We start from the raw sequence: 26,922 nt of genomic DNA, 5'->3' as shown, positions 1-26,922 counted from the left end.
GTGGAGTAATCCATCCTATTGCCAGCATACCAGTATCAACACAACTTGAAGTTCAATGTTATTCTGATTTCTTTTACCAGGATAGCTTCAAACCAAGCAAGTAGGCTGCTAAGGAACATTCCTGAAAATCGGACAGAATAGAGATAGGAGCAGACAGAGATAGGTGTAGTGAAAGCTTAGGACAGGAGATGAAGACCTGGGTTTTTAGCATGTTGTCACACGTACTATACGTGTACTATAGGTGTCATGAAGTCTCATCGTGCTGGAGGGAGAAGAGACTGCTTCATAATGCGGGAGTGAAGCAGGATGACCTTCTTTAGAGAGAGATTGCAGATAACTTCTCTTTGTATTAGGAGAGGAAACAAGAGAAGCTGGTTCAAAAATTCACAAACACTGATTGAAGGTATGCTGTCTCTGCCAGGTGTCCCTGACTCAGGGAGACCATAAGCTACATGAGGCGAAAAGGCAGGGACACACTAAAAGTTTTCAAAGCACAATAATGCAAGACAACATGACTACAAATGTCATAAGACAAAATGGGATTAAAAGCCAAGTGAACAAAAGACCACATATTATATGATTCCATTTATATGAAATGTCCAGAACAGGGAAATCTGTGGAGACAGAAGTAGATGAGTGGCTGCTCGAGGCCAAGGAGGGTGGGGATGGAGGACTATGGGGGTAATAACTGAAGGGTACGGGGTTTCTTTTTGAGGTGATGAAAATGTTCTAAAGTTGACTGTCATGATGGTTGCACATATCTGTGAATGTACTAAAAACTATTGAATTGTACACTTTAAATGGGTGAATTGTGTGGTATGTAAATTATATCTTAACAAAGCCATTATTTAAAAATCTAAGGTAATTTAAAAATTGGAGAAAGAAAAGCCAAGTAAATGAAAGGAGCCATAAGAACTCCAGGGATGGAGTCTTCCCTGTCAGGACCCTGACCCCACAGGCTGCCCTCTTTTCCCACCTACCCACAGGGAACAAAACAGAGGAAGCTGTGAAATATTCTTGCTCGCTTAGAAACAGTGAAATACTCTTCAGAGAACCCACTTAAGTGTAAGGCTTGATGGGGTCCCAATTCAGTCCTAGGAGAATTGTGAGCCTGTGAATTATCGTGCAGCATCTTTTCCAGACAAAAGCGCTTTAGCTGACAACAACACAAACTCTTGGATGAAAAGAGTAGACATTCAAGCTCTCTGAGGCCCTCTCATAAATAACAAAAAAGATTGGCACCAGGTAGGTCTTACCAGAGACTGCAGCATTTACAAAGTTCTTCTATTTGAATTTATTTCAAGCAGTCAATAAATAAATGGTTCCATGCTATTAAAAATGGAGAAAAGAGAAGACTACAAACATGTGCTTCTACCTCCTGCAATTTGGTCCATTTCCCCAGCTCCCTTCTCAGAGAAAGATGCAGTTGTTCACTTGATGACCCTGGTACCCAGCATATTTTCTTTGGGGCCATCTTTTGAATATTATTTTTGTATAAAGCCAAGTAAATGAATGGGAAAGTTGAAAAACATAATCAGAATGTTATATTGACACCGTTGTAGATTTTCCGAATGCCAAAAAACAAGAAATGAATGGAAATGAGTTTGCCAAAGTGAACATTTTATGCATCTTTATATAGGGCATATTCCCAAGTGGAAAAAAATGCATTTGAATAAAATAAAATAACAAAATATTTATTGAACATTTTTAATTTATGACATATATTTGTCACATTTAGGCAGAACTCTCACCCTCGGGGACTTAACATTCTAAACATTTTCTTCTTTGTGTGTGTCTTTTTCTCTCTTCCTTATTTTCTATTTCTAGTGCTCAGAAGGCACTTTTAGCTATTTGGAGTTATGAATATTCTGCCCAGTCACAGGCATATAATCCCCCTGGAACTGTCCGTCTTTCTGAACTGTCTGTCTTAATGATACACACAGTGATTGCTAGTGATTGTGTAGGCCCTCTGAGATAACTGCAAGACACCAAATGAGATTTTTAAACTAACCCAAAGAGTGCTCTATCAGCGTTAACCTTGAAAACCCAGAAATGACTGTTCATTTTGTACCCTCAGGAGTAATATCCTTCCATTGACAGGGTAACATGGGGCCATTCACTTAGCTATGAGAAAGCCCGAACATGTGTGGAGCATTAAGGTTTAGAGAAAGAAGCAACGCTGAAAATTCTAGAAAAGTTCCAAAAGTAAATCCTCAGTAAAGCTGGTGATAAGTCGTTGCTAAGTTCTTTGTTTAGGAATTTGGAGAATTTGTGCTTCTCATTGGAGGGATTATAGCGATATGAGATGGCTTCACAGATGCTGTATAATAAAGTCAGGCTTTGGATCGTTACCTGTATTTTTCTTCAGAACTTGAATTGTAACTTCCTTATACTATACAATATGAAATATACCTGTACCTTATTGCACTCTTAATCTTGTCAGTAAACACTTTCCATGGTAGTACTCTGTATTATTTTTGTTGTAGTTTTTCTTTGAGTGTGAGTACAGATTATTGTTGACAAAGTCCTTCCTCAGCTCTGATTGCCCAATCCAAGAAAAAATGTGCCAGTTACCCTTCTAAATCTGAACCAGGCCACCTGTGGAGCACCCTAGTTTTTGCTCAGTGACTGAGCTCCTCGTTGGAAGGCCAAGAGTCTTTATCTCCCATTTCTCTACTACCCACCCCCTGCAAATTCTCTTTCACTAAGCAAACCACTCCTCCATCTATTTCTTCATTTGCTGCTCTGGCCCTTCTTTGTCCTGGTCTGTGAATTCATACCCCAAATTTTCACTACCTTTTTCTTTCAAAATGTTCTTTAAGTTGATTTGTTCCACAAAACCTCTCCTAGCTCACCAGAGCAGTGATAATCCATTTCCCCAACTAAGGTGCCCAAATCCCACGAGACACAACTCAGAAATGCCCAAAGATGATGCTTAGTATAAATATTTGCTTCCTGTACTATTTGCTTTTGCCTCATGTCTCATCTCTATTTTGCTGGATGATTATGCTTTGGGATGTGCCCTTTCACATATGTGCTCAGTTACAAAATGGGATACTCATCAGTAGTTCCTACCCATGTCTTCCCATTGGAGTCATTGGGGAAGCCTTGTAAAAATACCTATGCCCAGACTCACCCCAGACCAACTAAGTCAGAAGATGTGATTGAAAACAACTGATCTTAGATGGTTGTGAAACAGAATAGAATGTTAGTCTAATTTCTTTTTCGCTCCCATCCTGGGATGCAGAGGGAAAATTCTGACCAGTTTGAAAGTATAATGGGAAAAAAATTTTTAAGTATCCTGCTGAATCATATGACTAGAAAGTTAAAGGTAGGCAAGAGCTTATCTTTTTCCAGGTCACTGCCATGTCAGTTCAGAGAAATAAAACATTTGCTTTAAATGACAGTCCACTCCTTCTACTCCAATTTTCCATGACCTTCACCCCACCCTGCTCAACCCCTGCTGATGAATAGTAACGTTCTCTGAAGACTGATCCTATGATTCTGTGAAGTCTGTTGACCTCAAAAAGTATATATTCTAATAAATCAAACATATGATAAGCTATTCTGAGGGCTGTATCCAGGTAGCTTCATCTTAATTGTACAGATCAGTGTTCCCCCACCAATGTGCTGTGAATGGGTTTCCAGTGTACTGAGATGTTGATCACCCTCAGTCCCTGAGGGTAGCCAGGCAAGCCTGGGGCAGCCAAGATCCCAGTTCTAAAGGCTCTCAACTTGAGCAACCAGACACATTTAACCCAGTGGGAATCAAGTGTTATTTTCTATGTATGATATGAAGTGAAAAAGCAGGGAAGTCCTGGAGAAATACAGATGGTAGAATCTTGAGTGTCTAAAGTGAGAAACAATACAGAGCACCAGGTTTTACTCAGTGCAGAAGAAATTATATACTGCACCAAAATCCATCCATCAGTTACAATTATACTAAGAGTAAAGCCATAAGCAGCAGCATATCAGATATGAAAAACTAAGCAATTAATACTAAAAGACTTGTCCCCCAGTATCACTTGAGGGGAACATTATATTATATTGCTCACAAAGTAATTCCTAATATAATAATACATGAGTACAATAGATTTATAATTGGTAGTCAATGAACATTGATTGAAAACAAATATTACTGTTTATTTATTTATCATCTCCAAAAGAATGATTTCATATATTTGGATCTGTTTTTCAGTTCCAGTTCTCAAATTCAAACAGATTAAAATCACATAATTGGGTTTGGACATGAAGAACTGTTTCTCTGGGTTTAATTATCACAAGAGGAAAATGATCTAGTGAAAGGAATTCAGGACATTGTTAGACTTTAATTTCATAAAGGGAAATGTATATTGCCATCAAAATAGAGTCTAAAAGACTGTAAGACTTGATAAGGACAGAAAAATCTAAAATACAAACTTACTAGAATGTGTATTTATTCATTTAATTCAGGCATAATTTTCCCAGTGATAGCTAAGATGTATTCTCGGACTTCGGGATTTGCAGGTAAGAAACATAGAAATCACATTATATCGAGATCACAAGGTATCTCAGTAAGCAAGAATAGAGAGGTTTACCTGAAGAAGTCAATGAAGGTGTATAAAAAGTTCTCTGATGAGTTCAAATATTTTTTAAACTATTAATAACATGCACAAAAGACAGAGGAAGATTCATGTAACCAAAGGCAAACACAAATGCGTGATGCAAACCAATGAGAAAGGATTTTTTAAAGGATTTCTTAAAATGCTCTTTAAAGAACAAGGATGGAAAAGAACCAGCCTATGGCCCAGGAAAGCGCAAAATGTTCAGAGCAGCAGCAGACTGAGAAAGAGCAATAAAAGTTCAGCACCCTTTTTTTTTTTTCTTTCTTTTTGTCCAAAAGAAAACTCAAAGTAGAAAAGGTATAGCTTTGTTTTAAACAGGGTCAGTGTAGAGGGTTGGAATGGAAGCCCAAGAAAGTAAAAAAACAAACAATAGACAAAAACAAGGGCCATTTTGCAAAAATTCATGTTTCTGGGTCTAGTGAATTATAATCCCAACTATTTGCAGATATATTTGCTAAACTCCTGTCAATAATCCTGGTGGAATTATGGAGAGTGGGAAGGTGTCAGAAAGCTAGAAAAAAGGCAAAAGTGGTCTGAATATTATTTTAAAAATATTATTTAAAAAAATCAAATGATCTCTGTTTATAAAGTACCTCCACTTCAGCTTAGTCGCCAAGGGTAATTATGATGGCTGTGTAAACAAGCAAGGGAGCAGAGTCCTGAGTGGGCAAATTAATGTATGTTCCAATCAACCCTATCGTAAGTAAAGTCCAGGCACAGAAGGGCAGGTTTCAGGGACCGTTTCTATAGGAGCCAATGTTTCTTGAGTTTTATATTTTATCTGCTTCTTAAATAGTTCTTATTCCAAGTCAATGTGCTGCAAGGTCTTTCTCCCAAGTATGTATTCTGCTAGGACTAGTTTAATTAATTTTACAGATAATAAAATATTCTAAAATACACCCCTCCCTAAAATAGATGTATTTGTATCCCACGTACTTATAAATTTGATGGGAACTTGTATGAATGAAGTAGCCACATGACCATGTGACTTGACCAATTTTCTGCCTTCTCCATGATGCCAGAAGAATGTTTATTGGGCCTTAGCCCCCTTTCCTAGAGAGGACCCTGCATACACAGGCTTTAGTAGAGTGCCTACCCTGCTAAGTGATAAGACCACCTCTGGGGGGTGGGGAGCGGCACACAGTAACGGGCCTTGGTGGCTGACTGGACTTGCCATAACTAGGACACAAGACAGCACCTGGGTTATAGGAAAAGATGCCACATTTGTTTGGGAATCTACTAAATGTATAAACTCCCCAACAGTCTATTCCCAATGAGGCAGGAGATAGATGGGCCCCTGGCTGAGCAGCTGGAGTTTGTCCCCTGTGGACAGATATTCCAAAATAGCAGGAGCGAGAGAAGAGCTGAGCCCTGCCCAGATAAAAGATAGAGACCACATATTTCTCATTCTCGAGGTCGAGGAGACCTTCCCGGCTATACACGCGCAGAAAGGCTCTTTGGAGGTCAAAAAGGGAGTGATGTCAACCTACCCGAAGCCCTCTTCGCTAAAATCCATCTTGGCTAAGAGATGCGCACACCCATATGGGAGGACCCTGAGATAAACCAAATACGGACTCAGAACCAGGCAAAGAAAGATGACTGGCCAAAGGAAACCAGAAGAAATGCCCCATATAAGTGATTCAAACTACCACAAGCGACTCCTTCTCTGAGTCCGCCTGTGTGTCTGTCCACACATACCCTTTTTTTCCTCCTAATAAACACTTTAGTGGTTTCACTTGTTTCCGTCTCTTTGTGGAATTTTATTTCTACAAAGCTGATGGGCCAGGGCCTTGTCACTGGCCACTGGCCATCGTAGTCTAGTGGCTAAGATTCAGCGCTCTCACTGCTGCGGCCTGACTTCAATGTCTGGCCTCTGGCCGGGAACCGACATCCTGCTTCAAGCCACTGCAGGCCGAGGCCACCCGAGATCAGCAACAGAGCTGCCAGAGCCATCCTTTAAAAACATTAGTCAGATCATGTCACTCTCTATTCAAAACCTTCTTGTGTCTCCATTTCTCTCTGAGTCTCTAAACTATTGATATTTCCGACTCCCCTCCTTGCCCACCCCTCCCCACTTGTCATCTCTCTGCCCTTATCTCCTCCCCACACTCTCTCTGCTCCAGCATGCTGGCCTCCTTGCTATTTCTAGAACATATCAGGCTTGTGCTTGCTCTTCCCTGAGCCTGAAATGCTCCTCCCAGATGACCCCATGGCTCCTCTCACATTTCATTCAGGTCTTTGCTTCAAGGCACCTCTGAGCAGCCCTCCCATACCCTCCTCTATTTAAACCTCAGTCCCCCCTCCCACCCAGCCCACCCAGAACTCCCTCACCGCTTCCCTGCTGTATTCACCCCAGAGCACTTACATCAGGTCCTATCAGCAATTTATTTGTTAATTTTGTCTATTATCTGTCTTGCCTCCACTGGAACCTGAGCAGGCATGTTCTGTCTGTTCTGTTCAGTGCCATATTCTCAGAGTCTAGAACAGGGCCTGGCACATAGTAGGCACTCAAAACATATTTGAGGAATAAATGAATAAATATCCAGTTGGTCTGTACCCAAAAAAAGCAATTAGAACCAGATGTGTAGACTTAGTCATACAGGACAAGAATGCAAAGAGTGATGGTACCAGAGAAGGGCACTAGGGGACCTCTAAGCTCCTTCCAGGGCTGAGATTTTGACCTAAGTATTACACACACAGACACACACACACACACACACACACACACACACACACACACAGGCTCCATGTAGAACAGTATATACCCAATTATTTTCCTCAAAATAGTCATCTTAGAAGATACTTGAAAAACATGTTTTGTGGACAGAGGTGTTTGGGAAATTCTGTATGATCTCACCTTCTTGGATATTCACAGTGAAGCTCAATAATTGGAAGGATCCAAAAAATCTCACACGTACTAGTCAGGGTTCTTCAGAGAAACAAAACCCTGACTAATACAGATTTTGGTAACGAGAGTGGTTCGAGAGGAACAGAATCTTAAGGATGGGTTTTCTAAATTGGTCTGGGCTGTCTGGGATTGGCTGTCTAATATGATTAGATTTAAGGATGCTAATTACTCTGTTCCCATTAGTAAAGGGAACACTGATGAGTTCATAGTGTGATGTGGCAATAGAGATATGCAAAATATCAACAATGGATTCTCCTAACCGAACATGTAGAAGAGGCAAGTTTCTGGGTACCCATGTATATAATCCCTTCAAATTTTTTGTCAGACTAACAAGAATAGTGAGATTGGCTGGTTACTCCTAACGTTGCTGGACAAAGTGGGAAAAGAAAAGAATGACTTCAGGGATTCAAATTTCCAGCTCAAGTGCTGTATAAATGACCCTGAAAGCTTCCATGTCTGCCTTGAAAGAGACTCATTTCCTGTAGCTGCAAAGCTGAGATTCCTGAAAGCCAAGCCCAGAATCTCATCCGGCTAATGGCTGAATTACAAAACAAATTGAATTCCCAACATTGGAGGGTGTCTACTATTAAAGTGAGGGCCTTGAGTGGGAAGGAATGGGACCCTGAAAATTGGAATGGAGACATACGAGAAGGCCCTGATGAAGCTGGGGACATTGAACCCCCAAATTCCAACGAGTCTTCTTTGCCAGTAGAACAGCCTCTCTACCTAACAAAATACCATGGACTGAGTGTCTTAAATATCAGAAATTTGTTTACTCCCAGTTCTAGAGGTTAGTTCAAGATCAAGGTATCAACACGTCTGGTTTCTTCTGAAGCCTCTGTCCTTGGCTTTCGGATGGCCACTTTCTCGCTATGTCCCCACGTGGCCTTTTCTCTGTGCTCACACAAAACTGGTGTCTCCTTGTGTGTCTAATGTCCTCTTTTTATAAAAACACAGGTCAGATTGGATTAGGACCCATCATAATGGCCTCATTTTAACTTAATCACTTCTTTAAAGGCCCAATCTCAAAATATAGTCACATTCTGAGGTACTAAGGGGGTTACAGGTTCAATATATGAATGGAGGGCACAATTTAGCCCATAATATTGCAACTTTTAAAAGTTTAATTTTATTAAACCTCTACATTTCACCAGCACATTTGACTACAGCACCCTTAATTCACACTTAATTATATATCAAACAGTAATGTTACTGTTTGAATCTATTTTAACAATGACCTAGATTTATATAGCAATATCAATAATATTATTTATACAATACATAAAATGTAATTCAATATAGAATTTATATAATGTGTAGTATATTATGTATGTTTAACTTTTATATAGCAATATCAATAAGAATATTCTTAATAATAAACTTTATTACAAAACGATTGACAAAGCACTTTTATCCACGTGATTTGATTCCTACCTTCTATGAGGTATACAGGGCAGATATTATTATCCCTATTTAACAAAACAGAAGATTGAATGAAACCCAGAATGGTTAATAGTTACCAAGTTCACAGAGGTAGTAAATAGCTTCTCATATTATTGGTTTCTTCTTTGTGATAGTTTTTCAATACTACATAATACCCACCCTCCCTTAACAATATACCATGGCTCTCACTTCAGATCAAGACATATTTGAACAGACATATTGTACCATATTAGTTGAAAACACAGGCTGTGGAGCCAGTCATCCTGGTTGCAAATCTGCCTTCACACTCACTGACTATGTCATCTTGGAAAAGTAATTTAACACCTCTGTCTCCCAGGTATGACATAGACAACAGTACTTATTTAAGGGGGCTATTGAGAGGATGAAATAAGTTAATTCATGAAAAGTACTTCAAACATTACCTAGCACATACTATATGCTCAATAAATGTTAGCGATTACTGTAGAAATATAAGTGACAGGTTTTAATAGCAAAATAACATCCTATAACATGGATGTAACATAATGGATTCAACCATTTCCCAACTGAGTCCAGTTTTTGCCATCTGTTTCCCCTCTGAAAAACAAAAAATGAACAACACTTGGAGTTTAAAAGAATCTCCAGTGCCATGTTGGCACGGATGCCTGGAATGAAGAACTCCCAAACACCTCTTAACCCTGAGCAGGCTCCAGCAGTGAGTGTCGTGGCCTGATGATCCTTCTGAGGTCAGCAGACTTCGTGTGGAAGTCTCCTAAGAACAGGCTATCTCGTGGGACTTTGAGTATTTCCTGCCCGTGATCAGCAACATCTTTTCTTGCAGTATTTTGGCAGGTCTGTCCTTGTTCCCGGCCAGAATCAGGAAGTTCAGAAGCACATGAAAACAAACAATACATTGAAACGCTTCTCTCAAATTATACAAAGTTCAAGAAAACAAGAAATTATTCAACAATATTAGGACTTGGTATTTTATCTTATTAATTATATTTGTTCTCGTTAATGTGCCCATCCTTTTCTTCCCAATAAATACTCTCTTTGGCACTGATTTCCAGGAGACTATTTTTTTTTTTCTTGAAGTATATTTAGGTATAGGAAGTGACTAGACAGGGTATCACTATATTTTGCAAAAATTTGCAGGCATTTTCGTGACCAGGGCTGTTTTATCCTCTGTGCAATTTTCAAATTATATTTTGTTATTAATATCAATCTTAAGGATTACCAATGTTCTTAAGATCAGCATGATTTTTTCCTAAAAATCTCTTCCCTTTGTTTCAATCATCATAGCTGGATCAACTGCAAGCCAACACTGTAAAATTTCAAAACTTTACTTATTTTTTAAGATCATCTAAGCATTGGCTCCTTAATAAAACCTTCCCAATTTCCCAACTCCATGTGATGCCCAAAGGACTCTGCTTCTATTTCACACTACTGTCACTCAGCTAAACCCAATGGACTTTTTTCAATCCTCATTTCACTTACACTTTCAGCAAGAGCTATCTGAAAGCCATTCCCTTTCTCTTGAATTACTCTCTTCCATGACAAAATGAGCTTCTGGATTTCTTCCTACCTTTATGGCTGCCTCTTCTCCTTTATAGACTCCTCCTCCAGCAAGATATGTTAGAGTTGCTTAACCCTGGATGCCAGGCCCTATTCACTTATCACTTCATTTCCTAGGCAAATTTATACATGCCTGTAGTTTTATTTGATTTATAAATTTATATATTCATCCCAGACATTCCCTATGGGTCCAGACCCATATGTCCAACCGCCTACTTGACATTTTTGCTTTGAAATAACAGTAACACTTAAACTCAGTGTACAAAGTTGATCACATGAACTTCTCCCATATCTGGTCCTTTTAAAAGTCCCTTTCTCTGTGGTTAGCGTAATCAATCATCCAGTTACGAAAAGCCAGAAATCTAGGAATGATCCTTGATATTTCCCTCTCCCTCAGACCTCCCAGGCAATTCCACATGTCAATTCTACCTACTAAATATGTCTAAAGTCTATTCACTTCTCTGCCAGGACCACTACCATACTCCAAGCCACCACTTTTTCTCACCTGGACTGCTATCAATACAATGATCCCCTAACTAGTCCTTCTTGCCCCTTTCAATCCTTCTCCATTGTGCACCCAAAGTTGTTTTTTTCAACATGTGAATCCAATTATATCATCTCCCCCTTAACATCATCTCATGGCTTTCTAGTTCTTTTGGAATAAGGTCAAACTCCTCAGCCTGTCCTGCAAAGCCCTGACACCTCTCCAGCCTCATTGTGCATCATGCCCCACCACATCCGCTTTGTTCTTTCCCATGATACACGCTAGGTCTTGTTACAGGAGCTCAGACACACCATCCTCCTGCAATAAAACCTTTGGACATGCACGCCTGTCTGCCTGGATTGCTGCACTCGGGGTAATCATGTAATGTATGATCCAATCAGAATACTTCCAAGTGTGAAAGGGGCACTATTACTAATTACACCAGGAGAGACAATAGGCCTAAATCAAGACTTTCCAGGGCAAATCGGGACATATGTTCACCTTAAATTAACTCCTGTTCATTCCCAAGATCTCAGATCAAATGTCACCTTCTCGGGGAGGCTCACAACAACCTCCCTAGCAAAGTGAAGTTCATTATAACTTTCTTAACATCAATAGACCTCTCTTTTGTTCCAGTACCCAAAGTTGCAACTTTACATTTGTGCATATAACTCTTCTATGCTGTCCCCTCCAAGAGAATGTAAACTCCATGAGGCAAAGACTGTTCCCAAGGTTCTTCACCATTGTATTGCCTGCCAAAAATATCATGTCTCATAAATATCATTTATATTAAATATCATTTATCAAATGAAGGACATGAAATGACTCCTCTCTGAGAATTTCCTTTTTCTGTGATTGGTACAACCAACCATCCAGTTACGCAAGACAAAAAACTACAAATTATCTCTGATGCCTCCCTTTCCCTCAGCCCCAGGATGCAGTCCCTCCCTGTGTCCATTTCCTTTGTAGCCTTCTCTCTCTCTTCCTCCTCCCCCACCTCTTCTGCTCTATGTATATTTTTTTTCCAGAAAGCTAACATACTCGTTAAATCCAAAGGACGTCTCTTCCTAGTGACAAGTGGTTTCAGAAAGAGTGTTCTCATTTAAATTATTTGCCTGTACCCACAGAAGTTTGCTGACTGAAGACCTGGTATGAGAGTCTAAATCACACCTTCAATCATTGTTCTAAAATGTGAAGTCCTTTGAAATGTAAAATTATATTAAATTTTTTAATTGAACATTAAATGATTCTCTTTCAGTTCTGCTAACTGAAACATTTTTGTAGGTTACTAGGAAGTTATTTTAGACCCAGAAATGTCCAAGTTATTTATCCATATAAAATCATAAAACCTCACAGCACTTCTGAGACAGGGATCCAAACCCAAATATCCCAGTATCACTAAAAGTTAGATTCCTTCTGGCTTTATACCCTATTTACTCATTTCTATGAATCTCTTCTAGATTATTAATGATCTTAGTGCCAAGATGACATCTTCTGTTCATTTGTGTTTCCCTTTCCCCACCTACTTTCCAACACTTTGTATAATGTTTTGCATGACAGTTTATCAAAATGAACTGAATTAGTCTAGGGTCTCCTCAGAGCCTGCTCTAGAATTGGCCCCTTTGCTGACACACTTACCCAAAAGTTCTACTTCCCTACAAGATACCTAGCTCTCCAGTGGAGTCTAGACTCCCTGTAGTCTAACCTGCATCATCTGAGACTCATGGCTTCTAGTGTCATGATCTGTGGCACCCCTGTGGTCCTGGGCTTATAGTACTGACCTGAAGCCTCAAGATTTCCTCAGGACATAGCTTTGGTACTGACTTTCATTAACCCTGACCTGCTCAGCAGAGAGAGGAAAAACACAGCCTGGGAAGGTCAAGAAAGCCATGAAAAACGTCATGGGTGATCTGACTGGTCACTCTTGTAAAGAATGGAGACATTGGCTCTGCACAGCAGTGGTTTAGGGAGCAGTGGCTCCCGAGGCCACCTGGCTTCTGATCCCAGTTCAGTGACTTACAAACTCTGTGTTCCTCAGCACAACATGGATGTTATGCATACCTACCTCAGGCGGATGGTTATGAGGACTCAACCAGCTCATACATGTACAGTCCTTAAAACAGTTCCTGACTTTGAAATTCTCCTAAATAATACCTACAATGGTGGGGGAGGGCACAGGAATCTCAGAACAGCAACAAAATAATAATAATAGCTACTGGTTTTTTGTAGTTTTTTTTTTTTGAGTGCCTATGATGTGCCAGGCATTGTGTGTGTGTGTTATATACATTTATTTAAAAATAGCAAACTTTGCTTCGGTGAGATTCTGGAGGTAAAAAGCATTATCCCAGAAATAAGTGAATAATGTGCAAGCTTGTGCTGGTGTTTTCATTACTTAAGGCAGATCCAGATCACGTATTCCCTAAAATGACTCCTCAGATTATTCCCCTTATTCTCAATCTTTGCAAGAAGACATGTGCTTGGTGTCCTTTTAAGTTCTTTTACAGCTTCTTGGAATTCTCTTTAGGCATTCCTGCTGCTTCTCATTCAATATCTTTTTTTATTAGTCTTCTGTGTTCCTAGTGATTGTAACTTTTTTTCTCATTTCCCCCTGTAAAACCATCAAGCTAAAGAATGTCTAGTCTGAGTTAAAACATACCATACCCACTTTAGAAAATAAAAGCACTGCTATTTATATATTCACTTTTGCAGCATTTAAGTCCCAAAATGTGCATTTATCACAAAGTATTTAATAATTCTAAAGTTGCAAGGTAATACAGTATAGGCAATAGAATATTAACTCTAACTCGGTGAAATTTCCCTTTCTCTGAAATTTTTTTTTTTTTTTTGGCTGTGTTGGGTCTTCGTTTCTGTGCGAGGGCTTTCTCTAGTTGCGGCAAGCGGGGGCCACTCTTCATCGCGGTGCGCGGGCCTCTCACTATCGCGGCCTCTCTTGTTGTGGAGCACAGGCTCCAGACGTGCAGGCTCAGTAGTTGTGGCTCACGGGCCCAGTTGCTCCGCGGCATGTGGGATCTTCCCAGACCAGGGCTCGAACCCGTGTCCCCTGCATTAGCAGGCAGATTCTCAACCACTGCGCCACCAGGGAAGCACCCTTTCTCTGATTTTGACATAAAGGTCAAGGTTTTTTCAAAGAGAAGAAAAAAAGAACTTTTTTCACATGCAAGGAAAACTTTATATTGTTCCTTTTGCCAAAAGCATGGTTTCCGGACAAATAACTCCTGGTGCCTCTCTTTCCAACGCACAAAGCTCTCTCAGCGACAGCCCAGAAAGACGCAATTAGTGCAACAGATCACTGGAAAGGTTCTTAGTAACGAGACAGGCCCAGCCCCGCTCAAGAAAGTAAAGCAGAAGATTGAACCTCTGGGGGGGAGACTTGGGTCTAATCAGCCATCTTGGATCTCATGTGAGCTCACAGCCCTCAGAATAGTCCTCTCCGCCTGACTCATCTAAACTGGCTGCCCGTCCTATCCCATAAATCTGTGGAGTGATTAAATTGCACAAACTTTCTCCTTTTTATTTGGCTGGATAAACGTTTTAGGAGAAATAATTCACTTTGCTAATTGAGAGTAGTCATCTGAAATATTCACAGCCGCCAGCTCTGAGGCAGTGCAGCCTGTTGAAAGTTCCAGTGTGAGATTTGGGGATCTGGGTTCTCCCTGCCTTCATTTTGCAAGTTTGTGGCAGTGACATGAATTAGAAATGCCTAAGGAAGCTCAAAGGAATACCTTTCACGGGAGCGTCTTCTCTCCTGCCAAAATGCGCGGCCTAATAGCATCTTTCTGACTCTACGACCATCTTCCTCGTTCACTGTGGTGCCCTATGAATGTCTATCCCGTGGTCCCTGCAGCTGTTCTCATTATCTTCTTCCTTCGTCTCAGAGGCGATCAGAGCACAGTAGCTACTGCTCTGTTCCTTTCCTGCTTCCTTTCCCCACCCTGAAATGACCTTGACACCATGACTGGGGCCAAAGTCTGGTTCTCGTCATGTGGCCCGTGTTTCAGCCACTGTAAGTTGTCATCGCTGTCAGCGTCTCCACCCTCTTTGCCAGTTACATAAGAGGCCACATAACGTCTGCTCCCTCCCAAGCTTTTATGAAGCAGAGACGGCCTGAGAGGCCAAGTGGGCAAGAGGTCCATCCTGGAACCTCGTCCCCTGGGAGGGTGAGTGACTGTCTCAGCTCTCTGCCTGTGTTGGCAGCTTTAAATACCCGAGGACGACATGTTATGTTTTCGGCCTGAAGGGGCAAAAGAGAAGCAGCCCTTTCAAAATAAGAATTCCCCCACTGTTTGTTTCCTTTTGGCACACAATAAGAACAGAGCGAGGACACGATTCTGAGCTGTCAACGCTTCCTCCCTGCTTCCACTGCACCTTCCGTTTGCCAGAAAAAAATTTGCTTCAGTTAAACAAGGGTCTAATGAATAGTCAAAGTAATTGTTTAGCTTGGATATAAGGCCTTAGGTAAACAGATGATTGCTTGAGACCGTGGGCCAGTAAAAGCAGTGCAGTAGGACGCCACTCGTTCTGTTCTTCGGACCAGTGGCCTCTGCTCCTCCAGGGAGCATGGTTACTGAATTATTTCTCTCTTCCCACGAGCGTGCTGAAGCAATTTAATATCAGAAGGGGCTCATGAAAGCAGGGAGAAGGAGCAAGAACTTTCTATATGAGAAATATATACTGAAAACATTCGTTTTACCCCATTCAAGCTTTGATTCAATAGAACACTGAAGATACGGAATCTTTGGTTTGTTTGTATTTAACTTTTCATGTTGAAGAATTTCTAAAATGCATTGTTAGCCCACTTACAGTTGTCCTGCCTCCTGCCTCATTAGTATTTTTAACATGATTTCATCCTTCTTCAAAGCAATTAGCTGCCACACCTAAAGGTCATCGTTAGGTTTATGAGTATCTGCTTCCAAGACTATAGTAATAGTTACAGAAAGAATAAACACTGCAACGGAAACTTTCGGGTTTTGTAGTTTGTTTTTGTTGTTGCTGTTGATTTGTTTTGTTTGTTTAGGTATCTTTTCTATCAACATCCTTCATTGTTACTTGTCTCTTTTTCTCAAAAGTGGGCTGGCATCATAAAAAAATTATCTTAATTAAGAGCTTCGGTAAATTAGTTGCCAGGTCGTTTGAGTTCTGCTGAATAATATTTTTAATAATCGCTTTCCATTTCTTACTTGAAAATAATAGATGCCTTGTTGATCCAGAGCAGGATTTGGTTGTCTTATTCATGCAGCCCATTTCCACTGAACTGCTATTTGAATAAACAGCATCTATCTGATTGAATCTCAAATTCATCAAGGGGGTAGATTCCCCTGGTATTTAGTTTCCTGGAATCATGATGAATATATATTTGGTTTATGGGCAACTAGCAATCAGAGCATACATTATGCAATAAAAAGTTAATGCTTAACTGTTTATATAGTTTTTTTATCCTGATGCTATAGGAGAATGGTTGGTTAAGAACATGGGGTTTGGAGCCAGTTCTGAGTTTGAGCACAAGCTCCCCACTCACTAGCTCTGAGCACAGACAAAATATCAAATTTCCATTAGCTTCAGTTTCCTCATCTGTGAATGGTATAATAATAATAATAATAATAATAATAATACCTCCTTCATTGGGTTGTTGGGTAGATGATATGAGATAATGCATGTAAAATGCTCAGCACAGCATAAGTATTCATTAATGTTAATCATCATGTTGTTTTTCAGGCACCTGATAATTTCCTCACAAAAATCCTGTGGGGAGGCAGGGGGGGAAATGCTATATAATGCATTAAATATTAGAAAACTGGACCTCGAAGTAGTTATTGATTTGCCCAAGGTCACCAAGGTGGCAAAATACTGATCCTCTCAGTAACAAGTGTTTCCTGACTCTCAGCGTATCACCACCCCGCCTTTTACCCGTTCCGCCACCTGGTGCTGTCTCCTCACAGTTTCTCTAAATCTGAAGTCTAAATCTAAAGTCAAGATGATGGGCCACCTCTGCCTTAGACCCTCAGATGGACAAATGGAATAAACTCTGGAAGAGGCTTTAAAACCCACATTGATATTACACAGAAATTTTCTGGGAAAATAGTATCATCAGAACTACAAAGTCAGGATGAACTCTTTGGTAACACTGAGAAGCAAATACTGGTGGGGAAGTGAGTTTCAATTAGTGAGCTTGAAACCCATAGGAGAAGCCCAAAGGGATGACACAACAGGTGAACAAATCCACAAGCCGAGCCAGCTTTAGACCAAATGAAGACAGTCTCATCTCTGCATAGGTTTTCTTTTATTATTATTTATTTATTTACATGGTTAAGCCGGGTCTTAGTTGCGGCAGGCTGGCTCTTTAGTTGTGGCTTGCTGGCTCCCTAGTTGTGGCATGCAGACTCTTAGTTGTGGCATGCATGTGGGATCCATTTCCCTGACCAGGGATCAAACCCGGGCCCCCTGCATTGGGAGTGCGGAGTCTTAACCACTACGCCACCAGGGAATCCCAGTCTGCCTAGGTTTTCAAGTGTATGTCTATCTTACTGTCACTCATAAAATATAAATTCATTTAAAGGCAGTGCTGAATTTGTTGTATCATTTTTAACATGCTGTATTTTCTTGATAAATACTAAAAGCACAGCTTCTATCATGTGGAGGTCTATGACTTTTTTTTAACTTTAAAAACCAGGTGTGCACACTTCATAGACAAAAAAATCAATGGTATTGAGAGGAGAGATCTTTGCCTATGAAGTTTAACAACCTAGATTTAAGGACTGGCCCTGCTAATTATAAGCTTAAAGCACCATAAACTCAGGCAGTCAATTAAAGTCAATAGACAAATGGATAAAGAAGATATGGCATATATATACACAATGGAATATTACTCAGTCATAAAAAAGAATGAAATTCTGCCACTGCAGCAACATGGATGGACCTAGAGAATACTATGCTTAGTGAACTTAGTCAGAGAGAAAAAGACAAAAACTGTATGATATTACTTATATGTGGAATCTAAAAATTAATACAAATGAATGTATATAGCAAAACAGAAAGAGACAGATACAGAAAACAAATCAGTGGTTACCAGAGGGGAGAAAGAAGAGGGGAGGGGCAAGATAGGGTTATCAGATTAAGAGATGCAAACTACTATGTATAAAATAGATAAGCAACAAGGATATACTGCATAGCACTAGGAATTGCTGTCATTATCGTGTAATAACATTTAAAAAAATATAATCTGTAAAAACACTGAATCACTATGCTATACACCTGAAACTAATATAATATTGTAAATCAACAATACTTCACTAAAACATAATAAAAGTTTAAACATAAATAAAGTCAATCTACTGAGGTCTGAGTCCTGAGCTGAGGCCAGTAGGGTGAATAGCAATCATTCACCCTCTTTTTCTGAGCCTCTATTTTCTCACCTATAAAGTAAGGGTAATAATAGTGACTCTCCTCACAAGGCTATTGTGAAGATCCAATGAGAAAAACGAGAAAATAAATATACCGTGATGTTTGTGAAAGTGCTTTGTAAACTCTTTAGAGAGTTATAAACATAAGGTGTTGAAGACAACTCGAGGAGAGGAAAACTCTTCAGCTTTTTCTGGTGGCTTTCCTATAACTATTGACCATCCAGCCCCACGAATTTACCAGATACTAGCATTCTCTTCTTTAATGTCAGATTATATTCATATTTTTTTTATATTCATATTTTTAAATGTACTTTTCCATCTCTTCTCTCCTCCTCCCACTTTACTGTGTTCCATAAATTGTAATGTTCTTTAATATCAATATGGCACTGCAATATCAGATTATACAAAACATTAAATAAAGCATCAATATAAAATTCAAAGCAAAGAATAGCCCAAGGGCTCACAGCTTACAGTTTACAAGCCCATGTGTACACAAGGCGCATCTGTGAGGGATATTTTAAACACTGTCAGTTGCATGGGTTATAGCTGATGGAGATCTCATCCAGGCTCTGGTTAACTCCAGGAGTTAATGAGAGAAGATTGTTCCTGCTCTCGTAGGCTGAGGCCCTAGTGCCACCTCTTGTCTGGGAAAGAGTGGTTTATGGAAGTGGAGGCATTACTCTTGGAACTGAAACCTTCCCCAATTCAAGTCTTCCGGAAATACATTAGGTCTCTTGTATTTTTACTTCTCCTCTGATTCCATATTATATGTACTAATTGGTGAATTTGGTCATTATATCTATTCTTGTTAATAGAAGACATTCACTTAGAGTTTGCTAAGTACCAGACAACACACAAAGCACTACAGAGAAATGGAAAACACATAATATGCATGATCCCTGCCTTGCAGAATTGTAGAAGGAAGTAAAACCGGCATTTATTTCCAGGCAGCAAGTGTTATTTTAGATTCTCCAACCAATGACACCTTGAAGTGAAGCAACTGAGGCTCAGAGAAATAAATTTTCTAAGATCACACAGGTAGCAAGTGTCTGAGCCAGGTTTATCCAAGGTCTACCTTGTTCTGAAGTCCACGTGAAACCTTTCCACTCAACTTCACTACTTTCCTTAATCAGGGAAAGTGAACACAGACATTAAAGGAAACCTACAAATGAATAAGGACTAGAAATTCTGCGGACTCATAAGTGCAAGGGAGACTGAGTGTCTAAAGTACCCGGAGCTAGACTGGCCCTGATCTGAGCAGCTTCTCAAGCAGGTCAATGAATGATACAACCTGAGAAACAAGTAAGGCGGATGCCAGCCAGAAAAAAAAACAAACAAACTGTGCTGGAACCAAGAAAAGTAGCACTGTGGGCAATTATAACCTCTAATTAGAATAAAAGCTATAATCCCAGCACACCGTTTTGTCCTCCAGATTAAGATGCTTCATCTTTATGGCACTAGGAAGAATAAAAAAGACTATGGAAACTTTGTAAATTACCAAAATGTTCACAGACCTATCTTCCAGGCAAATATAAAGGAGTGCTGCTTCATTTGTTAGAATATTGCCAAATTCATTACTCTCAGCATTCATTAAACATCCCTTCCCACATAGTGCTCTCTTAAACAAGGTGAATGGAATCATTTTTCTCCTGATATTTGGTGTAGGTTCCAGTGACATAAGTGGGTAAGAGGATTTACAGAGGAAAAGTGAATACACTTGGCAACGTTTTCAAACATTTGCTTGGATTTTGTTTTCTAGGAGATGTACGACTGAGGGGTCAGACGGGGGTTCCTGCTGAACGCCGCGGCTCCTACCCATTCATCGACTTCCGCCTCCTTAACAGTGAGTAATCAAGTGTACCTGGAAAGGAACAAATGTTTCCTTGAAAAAAAAATTCTCACTTCCCTCTGAACTTCAAAACCCTTGGAGGTCCGCCTTCCTTCCTCCATCTCTCCCTGCCCAGTTGCAAATTAACCCTTGGTCTTTAGATTTCCTTAGTAGTGAAGTCATTCAGGCCCTGCCCTACCTCACAGAGCTTCAATGAGGGTCCAGTGAAATCATGCCAGCTTTAAAAATGTAAATCTTGAAAACAGTGAAGCCCGACACGAGGAAGCTATTCCTTTCATTATCCAGGACATTCTCTCCACCTTCAGCCAGGACTAGACTAGAGGAGATTCTATTTTATTTTTAAAACCCCACAGGATAACCTATTGTACAGCTGCCCTTAGTAACTATCCATTATCTGATTTTCCCTTCTTTATCTAATCTAAGTCTCTGAGGTCCGTTCTTGCATCCCTGGTAAAATGCTTCACCATGGCGAAGTCCTTTCAGTCTGCGCTTGCTGCTGCTTCCTCCATTATGACTACTTCAGAAGTTCATTTATTTCTAACTTTCCCCTTCATATACTATTCCTCCTTTGGAGATTTGCTCAACCTCTGGTTCATAATTCTCTTAATTTCAGGTTCCTTTGGAAACCCAAACCAGTACCAGTCACCCCTCCAGATTTCATGTCTTCTAACTATCACAATCATCCTTCACTTGGGACTTGGGGGTGGGGAATGAAGAAAATGGATAAATTTCACAACTTGCTCCAAGGTCTTTGGCATGTGGTTCTCATAGCACTTCCCATCCATAAATTTCAAAGTGCTGGGTTGCACCCACAAAATATTACTTTCCTTTGGCATAAACAAGTTCAGCTCAAGAGGTAATTTGATTTACCTTGACCCCTGAAAATTACTAGGAGAAACTGGAACTTGCTATTTCTGATCCTTAGATCCGCCAAAGGCCAGTGAAAGATGGACGTGTGTATTTCTCCTGGCTTGTCCACCTCCCATATCAGTGTGCAATATCTGTTTTTTCAGCTCTTTCAGAGACACAGGGATTCGGAGTAACTCTTTTCATACTAGAGACAGCTTCCCCCACCCAGACCCAAAAAAATGCATTTTAGAGGATACAGTCGAGTTCCTAGACTAATACAATATTGGTTACAGCCTATGGGGAGCTCTGATGGTGTCTCTTACCCCGCCTTATAACCCTGAATGCGTTGTTCCAGCTACCCATGGAAGTTATCCCTTTGACAGCCCCTAGCCTGTATGGATTTCCAGGTCCCAGGCATGTGGTCCCACCAAGCAGTGCGGGGATAAGCAAGGGTCCAATTCACTGTCTCCTATAGACCAGGACTCTCAACGGCATCACATACTGAGGGTCAGAGGCAGAAAATAACCAAAAAGCCTCTTTTCAATAGTAAATGAGATGTTATATCATGGGTCCTAATATACGCCATGAACAAATTAGGAAAATAGGAGACATTTCTCCTTATAATTCCAAGGTTCCAAATGATAAACTTTTTTTGTTTATCCTAGTGTTAATGAGCAACATCAACTACTAATGATAGTTATCCTTGCAGGTGGGATTATGGAATATTTAACTGTCCACATCTTAGGTTTCTGTAACACTTGGATTTTTTTAAAGTACTTTGTTTCACTTTTTAAGCTGAAAAAAACTGGAAATTATAAAAATTTAAAGAGAAACTCAATGCAGGTAATACTTTGCTGTTACATTACTCACAACATAATATTAGACCATCTGTAAGCAGGTGCCATCCTGTCATCCCTCTGCCGTAGATCCTCCAGGAACTTCCTGGTACCTGGACTCAACCCTAGCCTCCTTCCCCCGACTCTCTGCCCTCCATCCCCGTTTCACCTCGCCTGTTGCTCATGACCTCCCACCCGCCGAGTGACAGTGTTGGCCATTCATCCTGCAATTCCCTTTCTCCTCTGCTCAGCACTCCACTCTGGATAACTCTTTCACTCGTATTTCTTTATCAGTAACATATGCTAAGGCAATAATAATTTGCCTTCACTCTACGTTGTTTTCTAAGTGGTCTCAATTTTTTTTCCTCTATACAAAAAACCACATCCCAAGATAGACTACAGGATCCGAAAGGATATTCTCTTTATAGTTATTGACATCTTAGTAACTTCTGTTAACTGACCAATTAAAGGGTCCCCTTGAAAAGATTATATTAAATAATTATAAATGTCAATCATCCTCTTCATTTAACCAAACAAATCAGATAGAACTGAAGCCCTCTGAGATTTTTCCTCATCTGTGATACTACCCATTCCATTGTCTAGAACCAATGACATTACCGTGGTCACTCTCCACAGTTTCCTTAGTCTACAGTTAAAGCAGCTTGTCACCAAGTAGCAGCAGATGTGTGCATATCTGTGTTATATAGTCACATAAGATATATGTGTCACGTCTCCTACGGCCTTATCATGTACAGTCTACTTAATTGTCTTTGATCTCCTTCATGTCCGTGTTGTGGTTTGCCTGAGTTGTTAGTGTGTGCTTTCTGCCTAAAGGGAAACATTTTAAATATAACTTTATAAAAAATTTGAAATAAACCCCTGAGAATATTTTGAGACTTCCTCCTAAAGCTTTTAGTTTTACCAGCTGATTCCAATTCTACATGATAAGTACCAAACTAAAGTGATTTTTAAATGTAATTTACCTTAATTTTGAGTCAGTTTTTTCCAAGAATAGGCACAGACCCACTTTCCTCAGGTGCTTGCAGTTCTGCACACTCTCCCAAGGTAGAATCTCATCTAGGACTTAAAAAAAAAAATGTTTGTACGAAAAACTGAATCACCATAGCCTCTCTTCCCTGTGTCTGCATCCCTGCGACATTCCTCCTAAAAGGCTCTGTGAAACCTACATGGCTGCCATTCCCTGTCCAAAGTGTCCCTGGTGGCTTACCCTCTACCACCCATCTCAGCGATGCCTTGAATGGCTGAAACATGCATAAGCAAAAAGGTACACTAAGTAGTAAGACCCATTGTACTTCTCCATGGGCCCCACTAGCCACAGCCCCCAACCTGTCACAACAGGACAGGAGACATCAGAATTCATATCTAAAATAACTTTCCTTCTATCAGAACACAGTCTCTAGATATTCAAACAGAGAACTAGAACAAGGATGGGCAAACAACAGCTAATGCACCTAATCTGTGTCCCTACCCTGCCTGTTTTTGTCAACAAGATTTTGTTGGAATACAGCCATGCCTATCCATTTATATATTGTCTACAGCTACTTTCACCCTACAACGGCAGAGTAGCTGCAACAAAGACCATATGGCCCACAAAGCCCCAAATACTTAGTATATGGCCCTTTACAGAAAAAAGTTACCAACCTTTAAGTTAGATTTTTAATCAGGGTAAAAGAGTTTATGACATCATTATAGGCACATTCAGTCCAGTCTATTTTCCTTTGTTAATGTCATATTTTTTTTCTTTTCAATTCCCAGTGCCATCACGTTACTTTAAGAATGGACTCACATTAACAAAATTTACATGCAGTAGAAGTATAAACAAAAAGGGAAACTCTTGCTGATCCAGATTTTAAACTCCACAAGTTTAATTTCTAAATGCACAAATTTTTTTTGCAAGAGGTGCTCCTTTCCCCGTATTCTGTGAGGGCATAGTACTACCATGCCCATGTACCTGTCATCTACATGTAAGGTGACAATATATACCTGGTTTGCTGGAGATAGTCCTAATCTGCACCTGTTGTCTAGGCATACCTATTAATAATGCCACCTTTCAACTCCCAAAACATCCTGATTTGGACAATAAATTACAAGGCCAATGGATTGTATGGTTTTTCCCCCAAAAAGTACTCTGAGACAACACCCTTCCTATGTCACATGCAATCTGAGGATAAAGATCAGAAAATCCTCCTCATAAGAAATTCATCCAGATCAATAGAAACATGTGAGATAAAATTACTTGTTAATAGCCAGTTTCATGTCCTATTTATATTTCATACAATTTAGAAAAGAGGCATCTATATGAATTTCTAGAAGCTTCTCTGGATAAGTAGCAGGAAACTGTGGCTTCAGCACCATTGTGTGGGACACAGGAATTATAGACTTCTAAAGAAGAGAGTCATCTTTACCTCTAAGCATGGAGGGGCAGAACAGAATGAGAAAAAAGGGTGACAATTATTTTTAATCCACATGAGGTTCTAAAACAGAGAACTGGAGGAGGGCAGGAGGGATGGGAATGTAATGGCTCGTATTATCCCCATGCTGATTTCCTATGTACTGACTTCATTTACTGACTTTGTTTGAGGGGATACAAGAGAGGGGAAAATGTAGAGGAGTGTTCGGAGAGACGGGTGGCCAGAGGTGAACGTCGCAGAAGCAATTACAGTTTCTGCAGAGCAGGTGGCTCCAGTGACCCCTGCTACATCTCTGTCTCCTGGCTTAATATAATCAGGAGCCTGAGTAGATAATGACTAGGTGGAGATGTTCCCGTGGCAACCACTTCAGAGCAACACGATGTGATTTTCCACACTGGCTCAGCAAAGGAAGTGACATACAAAGCAAACATGCCCAGTGACTGTGGAGTTTGAAAGAAAGAAGGAGCATCAGCTGGAGGTTTTAGGGCACAAAATATCAGCTGCCACAGAGAGCCTGGAGCTCCAGACCAGCCCCGAGGCTGTGCAGTAGTAGGTTAATTGGCTATTTGGCTTTTCCTGTCAGTTAATTTGCTAATCTTGATGTTTAAAGTTCTATTCCTCCAGATCTGCCTCTCCAGGCAGGGCCATTTTAGCTGCACAGGCATGAGGTAATTTTAGTAGCGCTACCAAAATATTTTCCTTTGATCATTATTTCCAAAAGAGAATATTTGCAAACATATATATATTGACCTTTTTATGAAGAATTGACCCAGAGACTCAAATGTGTTTTTTTTAATGCTTTTTTAAAAGCTTCCATCTAAACACATTACACCCTGCAGAAATATAAAATACATTCACAAAATGACAGTCAACCAAAAGCCACCCTGCATGTTACAAACCATCTGGTGCTAAGTGATATCCCCATCTTAAAGAGGGAGGGGCGGCAATTTGATTATAAACTCCGTTTTCTAAGAGAGGATTCCTAGCAGATGGTGACAGCCTTTCAGTAATCTTCTGAAAGATAACTTTTTTAAAATTGAAGTATAGTTGATTTACAACGTCATGTTAGTTTCGGGTGTACAGCACAGCGATTCAGATATAGATATAAATATAAATATATATATTATCTTCAGATTCTCTTCCCTTATAGGTTATTACAAAATTTTGAGTATAGTTTCCTGTGCTACACAGAAGCTTCTGGTTGGTTATCTATTTTATATATAGTCGTGTGTACATGTTAATCCCAACCTCCTAATTTGTCCCTCCCCTCCTGCGCCTTGAATGATAACTTTTAATGTTACCTATGAGAACCACACAAAATGTAAAGAACCTAAACTAAAATGTGACAGCTGAGATATTGTTTAGGGTGCAAATTTGCAACTAATAGATAAATAAGTTCTGAAGATCTAATGCAGAGCATAGTGATTTTAGTCAACTGTACTGTATTATATACTTCAAAGTTGCCAAGAGCTCTTAACTGTTCTCACTACAAAAAAGAAATGTTAACTAGGTGAAGGAATAGAGGTGTTAACTATCACTACAGTGGTAATCATATTGTAATACATAAAGGTATCAAATCAACACGTTTGTACACCTTAGACTTACACAATGTTCTATGTCGTTATATCTCAAATTGTTTTAAAAAAGAAAAATTTAAAAACAGAAAATAGACACTTCCCTGGCGGTCCAGTGGTTAAGACTCTGCGCTTCCATTGCAGGGGGCATGGGTTCGCTCCCGGGCCTGGGAACTAAGATCCCACATGCTGCACAGTGTGGCCAAAATATATATATATATATTAAAAACAAAAAATAAAAACATCCTTTAAAAAATGTTACTGTGATTTGAAAGGAGTCATGCTCAGAAGATGATATCCCACCAGCCCCAAACCCCGGCCCCCAGCCCTGTGCTCCCCAAGCAGAGAAGGGAGGCGCTGGCTGGGACCAGCTCAGACTTCTCCAAGGTTAACGCCCCACAATTTCAAAGTTCAATATTTGCCTTCCTCTGGGAGAAAGGCAAGGCATTGGTTGTGGTTGTGGTTGTGATGCCTTCTGACTCACCTGGAACGTACTCCGTGATGGGCACTCAGGGTTTCTGGCTGCAGGCTCCCCAGCACTTCAGATGCGGAAGTGCCAGACCAGTAGGATGGTTAGCCACCGAAATGCCACTGCACTGCAGAAGACAGAGTTGATGGTGTCCGCACTGTTTCCCTCGTTCCCTGTCACTGTTTATCACTGGCCATCAGTGGAGTGCTTCCTAGGATAAGCAGTATGCCAGGCCCCAAAGATACGAATATACGTGAGACATAACCACTGCCTTCAAGGAATTTACAGAGACATAAGCAAATACATTTTGATATGACTGATACATCTAATAATACATGTGTCTAGAATAAGAGTACATATAATACGAGAAACATATATGTGTAAACAAGATTCAGAGGAGAGAGTGATAAACTTGGGGGAAGTTAAAGAAAGGAAGAATTAACTCTATCTTGGGAAATGAGAGAAGGCTTTCTGGAGGAACTAAAACATGAGCAGTTCTGAA

General features: G+C 40.1%; 1 protein-coding gene across 2 annotated transcripts in view; it reads left to right on the top strand.

Moving 5' to 3' along the window:
* PDE7B (phosphodiesterase 7B) overlaps positions 1 to 26,922 on the top strand; it is a 222,620-nt gene that overhangs the window by 121,388 nt on the left and 74,310 nt on the right. For both annotated transcript variants that reach the window (XM_068551340.1, XM_068551342.1), the window contains exon 2: positions 20,171 to 20,254. In XM_068551340.1, coding sequence (XP_068407441.1) covers positions 20,171 to 20,254 — 84 coding nt within the window. The remainder of the gene's footprint in view (positions 1 to 20,170; positions 20,255 to 26,922) is intronic.

Source organism: Eschrichtius robustus, chromosome 9, assembly GCF_028021215.1.
Source record: "Eschrichtius robustus isolate mEscRob2 chromosome 9, mEscRob2.pri, whole genome shotgun sequence".
In the NCBI taxonomy this organism is placed as follows: Eukaryota; Metazoa; Chordata; class Mammalia; order Artiodactyla; family Eschrichtiidae; genus Eschrichtius; species Eschrichtius robustus.
Note: the sequence above shows the minus strand (reverse complement) of the source record. Positions and strands in the feature narration are given on the sequence as shown.